Source organism: Gastrolobium bilobum, unplaced genomic scaffold (genome assembly GCF_033153095.1).
Source record: "Gastrolobium bilobum isolate Gb01-03AN ecotype WA unplaced genomic scaffold, APGP_CSIRO_Gbil_v1 utg91642, whole genome shotgun sequence".
NCBI classification, from domain to species: Eukaryota; Viridiplantae; Streptophyta; class Magnoliopsida; order Fabales; family Fabaceae; genus Gastrolobium; species Gastrolobium bilobum.
Window position 1 is genome coordinate 38654 of NW_026898284.1, and position 10942 is coordinate 49595.

At 34.2% G+C, this 10942-nt stretch overlaps 1 protein-coding gene across 1 annotated transcript; it reads right to left on the bottom strand.

Annotated features, from left to right (window-relative positions):
- Positions 1 to 4168: 4168 nt before the first annotated feature.
- Positions 4169 to 7974, bottom strand: LOC133314518 (uncharacterized). Its single transcript, XM_061516003.1, has 4 exons — positions 7287 to 7974; positions 6608 to 7142; positions 5848 to 6503; positions 4169 to 5643 (listed from the first exon to the last, which is right to left on the bottom strand). Exons 1-4 carry the CDS (start codon positions 7972 to 7974, stop codon positions 4169 to 4171), a joined length of 3354 nt encoding a protein of 1117 aa, XP_061371987.1.
- Positions 7975 to 10942: the final 2968 nt, after the last annotated feature.

Genomic DNA, 10942 nt, shown 5'->3' on the forward strand with positions numbered 1-10942 from the left:
GATCATCATCGTCACCATACAATATCTTCGTATCATCATTAGGATGGGCCCAATTAATGAAGGAATAATGTGAGCTTTCATTCCAAAGTGGCTCGACCTCAGAACCTACGGATGCATTATAATGCCACCGTCAATACCATTCATAACAAAAAAAATAATTGCTAAATTAAATCTTTAAAAAACGAATCTTACCACTGCTAACAGGGTCAACACGAAGTGGTCTCGTAACCTGCAAACCCGGGGATGGTGAGCTTGTGTCTGCATCGAAATCACCCTCTACGTCAGTATCTGACGTGTCACCTAGCGGAATAACACTCTCAGGTTCACTGTCCTCATCGCTGTCCATATCAGCATCCTGCTCATCCTCATCTATTTCCCGCAGTGTTATATGACTTATGACAGGTGCAGGTGCAGATAAATCGACTACTCTTTTTTCATGACCAAAATACGGTTCACTTCTTGTATGCATGGATGCAGATGAAGATTGACCACAATCTAATTCAACATATATCTCAATAAAATTTTGAAATTTTCGGTCAACAATTGCATCTATGACACATTCGACATCTTCATCATCACATATATCGTTACCAATGTAGTAAATAGCATCCTTACCAACTGTAGTCTCTACCTTGGCAATCATCCGTTGAACGCATTGGCTGCCTTGCAGACCCAATTTTTGTTGAATTCTCCCTTTTAACTCATTGTATGTAGTGCCCCGTTTGATTTTCAATATTTTCGTTTTTCCTTCAAATTGAACACCATTGGGGCCTTCATAATGCTTTCCATCATAGTAGATCATTGCTACATACATGTTTGAACTTGTGCTCATCTTCCTCACGAAATTGGGACTAGGGTTCTGAAATTGGGGGTTTGGGTTCGGATTTTAGGGGTTTGGAATTGTGCAATGACAATGATTTCACAATATTAGGGCTGTAGAGATGGTGGGATGAAATACAATCGGATTGAGAGGATTACACATGAACAAAGGGAGCTATTTTGGTTTACACAACAACAACAATCGAAATGAGACCGAAAACATGGAAAATATAGGGTTTCAGTCGATATTTAGTCGACTAAATATCCCAAAAATGTAGTCGATCAAGATGCTTTTTTAGTCGACTATATTTTGTGTAGTCCACATTCTGAATTTTGACCATTTGCTCGACTAAAAAAGCAAGGTAGTCGACTAAAAGGGGGCAGGTTGGTGGATAGTTCTGGATCAGGGGAAAATTGGTTATTAATTAATTAATGAGGGGCAAAAGGGTCAAAAAGCCATAAAAAATAGCTAAACTATTTGATGATTATATACTTTTTTTTAATTTACAATTTAATTATAAGTTCAAGAATAAAGTGTTTGATAAAAAAAATTATGTAAACAAATTTTCTAATTAAAATTACCATCAATAATTATCAGTCTCTGTATTACTTGTTAAGAATAGTGTTAAGGCCTGTTTGGTGCACCAGATAAGAAGGATGGAATAATTTATCATATCATATTCTTATCTGTTGTTTGGTGAGACCAAGGAATAAGAAAAGCTTATCATGTTCACTTATTTTATCCTATTAGAGACCTGATAAGTTATCTTGTGGGAGACTCTGGGTTTGAATCGAATCGGAGAGGATAGGGGAAAATAGATTATTTTACTCAAAAACAAACCCTCTTTTCTCTCATACCCTAGTTAACTCTCAGCCAACCTTGTCACCGGACAATCCCCATACCCTAAAAAAGCCCCGCCATCGTTAGCCTCGGCTATCAGAACACCTCACTGGTTAGCCTGGTTCGGTCTGACCCAGGTTGTCTCCTCAAGTTTCCAACTTTGCTATCATGTCCAGCCTGTCGTTGAAGCTCTGGCGGAGCGGGCCATAACGGTGTCATCGGTTTGGAAGATGAAGCGGTTATTCAACGTAGGGTCGGAGAAGAAGTTGAAATAAGTATGATGTTTGACCGCTTGCTTTGGAAGGCTTATGTTTTTGCAAATAAAATATTTGCAGATAAAATAAAAAAAATGCATATAAGGATATGGAAATAATCGATCCTGATGATGATTTTGTTTAGGTTCATGACTATCACTTGATGGTTTTGCCTACATTCCTGAGAAAGTGGTATAATCGAGTTAAACTTGGATTATTTCTTCAACGTAGTGAACGACTTAGCAGAAAAGATGATAAAGCAAATAACGGAAATGGAAATAGGGTTCCCTTAACATAATGGGTTCAGTAAATGACAAGATATTAACACAATGGGTTCAGTAAACGACAAAATATTATCTGGGTAGAAATCGGTTCATGGGTTCAACTAGAAATTTGTTTATAAATCTGGGTAGAATGTTTCTCGTTAGCAAAATCCCCAAATAAAAAAAAGGACAACAAAAGAATAATAGACCATACAGGGTATTTTTGTAAGGGATACTTTTGTCAATATTTATCATATCCTAATATTATCTGGTCACTGCAAACCAACGTTATTAAATCCGGACCGGTGATCGACCCGGTCGGGGTACCGGGTCAGTGGGTCACTGGTTCAACCGCATGAACCGGATATATATATAAATTTATATTTTATACTTAATTATATAATAAATATTTTAAATGGTGCAAGTGAATTAAGAACCAAATGTAGTCTAGTGGTAAAGACTATAATTTATATCTTCATAACAAGGGTTCGATTCCCACTAAATGTTATTTTGAAATAATTCTATTAACTGATAATATATATATATATATATATATATATATATATATATATATATATATATATATATATATTAAATGGTGCATAATAACCAACAAACAAACTCAGCCCGGTGGTAAGTTATTGTTGGGCATTCTCATGAGACTCGAGTTCGAATCCCAGCGGTTTCAACATTGAAAATATTTTTCCGAAAACCGGTTTGAGCTATAAAACCGTTTCACCGGGTCGATCGCTTGTCCGGTCCATTGCAAGAATCAGACCGGTTGATGGGCCGGTTTCTGGGTCAACCGGTCAGAATCTTACTCTTAGTGCCTGTTTGGATCCTCTCTTTTTTAAGCTAAAAGCTATTTATAAGCATAAGCTAGGCCAAACAAGTTTTGAGAAAAGCTCTTATAATGAAAAGCTATTTTTTTATAATGAAGAAAAAAGCTGAAAACTAAAAGTTCCTAGGAGGAGCTTTTTTTTAAGCTCTTATCTGTTTTTCTTGAATTGTAATATGTGCTTTTAAGTAAATTTTAAGCTAAAAATTTTATGTAATTTCCAAACAGCTTTTAGCTTCTTTTTTAAGCTTTTTTTTAGCTTTAGCTTATAAGTAGCTTCTAGCTTAAAAATAAGAGGTACAAACAAGCTCTTAATATAATTTTATCATAGGATAATGTAATTTTATCAGACTCTTAATCCAGTGCACATCAAACACATGATGTAATATGTGCTTATCTGGTCAATATCATTTCCTATCCTTATTCAGCCCTCTTATCCTATTTGTCTTTATCCTATCATGTCCACCAAACGCAATATTTCATTATATTTTCTTTCCTTTTTTGTTTGTAAACAATATTTTCTTTCCTTTTATTTATATAACTAGTGAATTACCCGTGCGTTTCACGGAGGAAAAAAAATCGATTTGTTTGTCTCGTAAGAACTAACGCAACACATGCAAGATGCCGAACCTACATTTTTTATCCTTCAGTATAAAAGGAATGAATGAGTAATAATGTACAAATGAAAGTATGAAAGAAAAAGGCACACGAACAAATGAGTACAAATAAAAACTGTCATAATAATACCTCCATATATTCATGACGATGGAATATTGTTTGTTCAAAAATAGCAGTTAGCAATATACCATGTGTGTATGAAAAATGATTCCTGCATGAGTAGAAAAGGTTAGCAGTTAAAAAAACCAAACGGTAACGAAAATAAGTAAAAAAACACTCCATTGCCATTTTTTTTGTCTTTACCTGTACCAAGCAGTGATGTTATGTCATAGTAGACAGAAGGAAATTCACGACATTAATCTTTGAAATACTTCCTTGTAAACTATATTAAGGGTATTATTTGTGACACAACTGTTTTCATCAAGTATCAATATCTTCAATCCACGCTTGCTCTTTAATCTAGACAGTACCACATATAATTGCCCATGAGTGAAGACAGGTTTGGGGAGATAAATTGCACATGAGAAAGAGATTGTCATTGGCTCTTATTGATAGTCATGGCAAATGAAACAATCAGAGAGAATTGTCTTCTTTGGAAGTTTATAGGAAATGTGTGACTTGATGGGCTCATCGTCATTCTAGGGATTAACACAGTTTCACCTATATTGCTTCCTGTAAGAACAATTGCCTGAACAACATGATCCCCCAATTTTGTAATGAGCAGCCTTGTGCCATTGCACAAACCTCTGGACTGATCAATATTTCTCAATAGCATTACTAGAACTTTAACCTTCAAGGTTAATTTATGATCAGGAATCCCCGAACACGATAATGTATTTAAGATCTCAGGTGTGAATTCATCATCTTCAACAGAGGAAGCCACATCTTGCTTCAGAATTTTATGAGAACTCAAAAATATCCTTTCTTCACCAGGAATCATCGACATCAGGTGCTCGTTCAGCATAGCAACATCGGACAATTTAGGAGTTAAGATAACACGTTCTTTGAAAAACGTTGGATCTGAAATATTATCCAAGAGATTCGGATAAACAAAATTAACCATATCTGAAACGGGATCATCTGATGCTGTAATCAACAATTCATCTAGAATTGTTATTATAGATTCTCCATCTTCATCATCTCCAAGATCACCATCCCCAACTTTAAGGAGCCACTCAAAAAATTCTCTTATTTCCTTCACATCATCAATGGTACTTCCAGAATTAAGACGCATGTTCTTGGTCAAAGTTAATAAATGACAATAGGACCATAGATGAGAAGAATTTATGGTTGCATTTACTGTCTCCTGTCTGCTGCCGTGAGGAATGACAGGTAATATTTGCCGAAAGTCACCGCCTAGAACTACAATTTTTCCACCAAATGGCATATCAAGGCAGCTCGTGTCAGAAAATCTAAGAACATCTCTAAGTGTTCTATCCAGAGCCTCAAAACAAAATCTATGCACCATTGGTGCTTCATCCCAAATGATTAACTTCGTTTTAGACAGCAACTCTGCTATAGTAGAATTTGGCTTGATGTTATACGTTGAATCCTCATTGATCTGAATAGGAATACGAAATCTAGAATGTGTTGTTCGTCCTCCAGGAAGAAGAAGGGAAGCAATTATGCTAGAAGCAACATTAAGTATTATTTCAGCTTTTGATATAACAAATGCTGAAAGAGTTCCAAATAAATGTTTTCCTGTACCACCAAATCCATATAGAAAGAATAACCCTCCTTTACCTGGTGTAACTGCCGAAATGATTTTGTCATATACAACTCTCTGCTCATCAGTGAGGGAATTCAATAGTCTTTCATGCTCTTCTCCCAATGAAAATGTGCCATACATTAATTCATCAACCACTAATCTATTCTGCATATCAAACAACGATTCCCTGGTGATGTGAGGCATTGACGGGTAATCAGAGAGGCATTTACCATTGCTCTGCAGCACCTTATCAATTTCTGCATGTGTTATGTTTTTTATACTTTCTTCGGTAAGAAGCGCATCTAAAAAAACCATAAAATACAAAGGAAAAAATAGTTAAAAATAACAAAGAGAAAGATATAAAGAAAAGAACAAAACCAAAATAAATAATAAAGCAACATATGCTGAATTATGGTAAAAAAATTGCGAAATAAACAGTAATGCAACATATACTAATTTAAGTTTTTAAAAAATATAAATGCGTTAAATATTATCACAACACGTACCTTGAAGCCCTATTCTTTTCCTATGGTGATAAAGAACATCGTCGGATAAAAATTTCCAACACTCTTCCCAAACTTTTTCAGGCCTGTTCATTGAGTTGGCAAATAACAATAGAGCAAACAAAGATCTAAGATAAGCAGCAGAACCCCATGAATTTGCCTTTTTAATTGCATCAATATACTCATTGTCATCATCTAGAAGTCCTAAAGAATAGCAGACATCCTTAAATGTAGGAAAAAGCACGCCATTGATTGTTTTAAGATCTTCATAACTGGTACACCCTCTTTGAAAATTAAGCAACGTGCAAAGATAGGAATCTTCTCCATTATTGGCAGAAAAATGATTTATTCTCCCAATTGAAAATCCCATTTTTCTAGGATTCCATTCATGAGTTTGGTTTTTGTAAACAAATTCAGTCGGGTACTCTGCATAAGTTAGATGCCTACCTTCTGGATATTTTTTATTTGCATCCATCCAAGACTCAAAGATTGATAGTCTGGACTCCGCCCTTGTCTTGACATCAGAAAATGAAGCATTATCACTGAAAATAATGTTCTTTTCATTGGGCAGATGAAATGGCAATCTCTGAACAGGGGGGTACCTGGAATGAATGTCAAATCCAAAAATTCTCCAAGCAACTTCACATGCGGAGACATACCTATAATAAATAAATAATTAAAACAACAAAGTTGAAAGATCATGAAAAAAAAACGTGTTGATTTTTGGGAGAAGCAAAATAAGATAAGAGAAAATTTTGAGTACCTGTAGTCATAAAACATTTTGATTCCATCTTCTATGTGATGTACGACAGCTGTTACTCTATCATTCCCTTTGTGAATGTATTTAAAAAGATATTTAATAGCACTTCTCTGGCAAGTATATTCAACATTGATATGAGCCTGATACTTTAAAAGAAGTTGTGCATTATATGGCACAATATAACGATTATCAAGTTCAACACCATTTTTGTTCACAACTCTCGCATCATTTCTTCTTTTGTAATGAGGGAATCCATCGTCATCAATAGAAGTACAGGAACAGAAGTTTTTTGGAAAAAAATTTGAACACCGTCCGTCCTTCATGCAAGGAGATTTGTAATTTTCAGGACCACATGGACCATGTATCATGTAATTTGTGACAGCTTGAAACAGCAAAGGATTAGAATCCTTGTCAGGAATTTCCGCTGAAATCAATTTATCAATATCAAAAGCACTTTTAGGCTTGTTTGAAGGGTGCAAGAATAGCAGAATATGAGCATGAGGTAGTTCGCGCTTTTGAAATTCGATTGTACAAACATCTGTTACATTAACCAAAATACAACAGAAATAATTATTAGAAAATAACAATGTTATATATAGATTTCTTGCATGTCATGATAAATTCCCTTTAAAAATTGATTTAAATTATGAATAAAAAATAAATAAGTTTAGCATATACTTACATGCAATAACTTTACCAAGAACATTTTTTTTCCTCAAATCATGTAACATTTCGTCTAATTTGAACTTGAATACTCTGCATAGAATATCAGGCCTATCTTCAGGGCTAAGCTGTCTAGCCTTTACAACTCGTGTGATTTCTGGCCACTTAGGATTGCAGGTAATTGTTATAAAAAGATGAGGATACCCAGCCCAACGGCAAATTGCAAAAGCATCTTTACAATTTTCAGCCATATATCTAGGTCCGCCTGTGAACGAAGTAGGTATAATGATACGCTTTCCAGTATTTACGGCTGCATCTTCACCTCTGTCAAATGAATGTTTTATATTTTTGTACAGCTCAGCTCTGAGATGACTCTGGTTATATCGAATGAAATTAAGCCGTTCAAACTCAATCATAGTGTACGCATCAACCAGGAATTGTTGGAAAAGTTTCTTTGATCGAAGGAGAATTTCTGACTCTCCTAATTGCATCTGAAGTCGAAAAGAAAAGAATTCCTTCATGCTGATAACAACTCTTGCATTAGTCCTACCACTGGACACGGAAATACGCTGGACATCGTTGCGATAACCGTCTTCACCGTATGGAAATAACAATGGATACTGCAAGCCAAGATATAATGGATGCTTCACATCGATGCGCTGCAGTACTCTATCTTGGGTCTCAATAATGATATCCCTATCACACATAGCACTGTCTATATCTCCAACAATCAAAACGGCAACTTCGGATGATGTCGGAAGATTATAAACTCTTTCATCACTACCACGCTTTCAAATAAGCCTCAACTTCACACCATTAAAGTCATCTTCTTTATAACGGTCTCTAGCGCACCGGAAAGACTAAGCTATACTGTTGTGCTTGTCCAACATCTGCTTCAACAATAGGATAATTTCGGGATCGAGCTTATCTTCAGTACTCGTGGAACTGCAAATATAATTACAAAATCAATAATTCGCTAATATGAAATAAACATAAAAATATAAACCATAAATGAACAATAACATTTTGTCAGAAAAGGAATATACCTTAGACAACCCAGTCTGTTGTCCACTTCATGGTCAGTATCATATATATACAGCTGAGCAAATTTTGGAGTCTGACTATCAGCTGGGAGAAGACTACCCATTAAATGATGAACTCGCCCCCCCAACTCTAAAACAGTATGGGCTAGAACCTTGATTTACTGATCCATCCACTTTTGCTCCAAAGGATGTGAAGGAAAAAATCATATTGTACGCTCTAATATTTCGCAAAAAATGGCGGCTCCTTGCATTTGAATTAACATACAATTGAAGCAAAGTATCTGGAGCAGCTTTCAATAAAGGAAGTTTAACTTTTCCATTGCCACATCATAAACTAAATTGTGGTGTACTTGGCTTACGATCCTTCTTATTTCTCTCTTCATACCACATGTTTGCTCCACAATGGTCACAAACAAAAGTAAGATCCCGAGCGTCCCAATATTCTAAAAAATTACAAAAAATCAAAAAGAAATGAAAATAAATACCATCATTGTTAGAAGTCGTGGTAGGCACATTGGAATTATTGATTTCATATCTGTTATACAAAGAAAAAATGGATTGAGAACAAAAAAAATACATTTCAATACCAATTTTTTTATGTATTTAAAGAAAAAAAGGTACAATAATCAAACACAAAGCAAGTAAATAATAAAAAAGTTTAAAATTAATACAAAGACCGTTGCTGATAGAAATCATATTTGGCATATTGGAATTATTTATATGCATATTTGCAACAACAAAAAATGTAAATAATAAAAAAGACAGCCCAACACGATTTTATTTTTCCAATATATTAAATTTAGCAATTGTGCACCTTCACTGGTAGAGGTAAGGTCTGACACATTCTGTCATTGATTTCAGAATCTGCAACAACATTGAGAAATTTAAAAAATGAGAAAAATAAAGTTTCATATAATGAATGAAGCAAATGGTCTCCATTTGTACTATAAGTAGGAATCAACAGAGTACATGTATTAATTTTTTTTATAACACATGGTTATATTGCATTTGACTCAAGGACGAATTACCTGTTAAGTCAAGCATCTTTGGTATATCGTTTATCGCTACACATTGCTTAGAGTTTTTTTTTTTAACCATTAATCCTTTCCGCCTAATTGTAGCATTTTGGCCAACTAAAAAAAAAAAAACTTTAAGCATTGTAATTTTGCATTTGTAGTTGACATGAAATATTACCTTATATAACCCTATCTAAAATGCTTAATTTACATAAAAATTACCTTCCATGTGAGGAGAATGAATATAATCTTTAGCAATGTTTGATGTAACATTCGACAGAGTATGCCTTCTTTTATTTCGAGTGTTAGAGTCAACCATTTATTTTCAAATGCACTGCTTGGTTAAAAAAAAAATTAACATATGATTCATAAGTTGGGCTTGCCTTTTATACGAAAAGTAACATGCGTGAAGATATAACGCATAAAAATACACATATGCAAGTACCTGGCAACGGTTGACGGAGGAAACAGAGTTACATTTTCTAAGCAACATAGATAAAGTGAATTAGATGCCAACACAACCTCCTTTTTTTTCGTAACAACAATAAAAATTCTTACAGGCAAAAGAGAGTTACGTACCATTAGTTATATCACAAAGATGTTGTCTGCCGCATGTAAACTCATTTCGTTCAGTGGTGATCTGAGTAAGGTTGTAATTTTTAAAACAGAAAAAAAAAAGAATGAATGAATAATAATAAAATTTAAATGAATCAGCGGACTTGCAATAAAATTACCTGCCAATGGTGGACGCAGATAACGGAGAAATATTTTCTACATAAAAAATACAGATTTCATTAAATATAAGAACACAACTAATCACAGTTCATACTCTTATAACACACGGTTGCAGTTCAATTTAGGTGGACATGAATTACCTGTTAAGGGAAGCATACGTGGTACATCGTGTGATGTTACATATGTCTTAGAAGTTTTCCTTTGAACCATTATACCTTTTCGCCTTAATCTGGCATATTTGCTATCTAAAAAATGTAAAAAAAAAAACAACAACAAAATGTTAACCACTTTAAGTTTCATACAGACTTCATATGAAATATTAGATTATCCTTTTATAAGAAACGTGTAATTTACAAAAAGACATTACCTTCCGTGGGAGGAGAATGAATATAATCTATAGCAATGGTTGATCTAACACTCGACATAGTATGCTTATTATTTTCGCAGGCACTGCTTGGTTAAAAAAAAGATTTAACATCTTATAAGAAAAGTAACATGCGCTAAAAGTTAAGGCCAAGTAAACACACATAATGTACCTGCCAACGGGTGACGGAGTCAACTGAGTTAGATTTTCTACGCAATAGAGATACAATACATTAGATGACAACACAACTATGGGAGCAAAAAAAAAAATTGACATAATATAATTTTTTCATTTTCTACGTAACAACAATCAAAATTCTGTACAGGAGAAAAATAGTTACGTACCATTAGCAGTTTTTTTTTGAACCATTATACCTTTCTGCCTTAATCTAGCCTTTTTGCTATCTAAAAAATGTAATTTAAAAAAAAAACAAAAAAAATGTTAAAAATATAACTTTAATACAGGCTTTGTATGAAATTTGAATTATATATGTATAACAAATGCAGAATTTACAGAA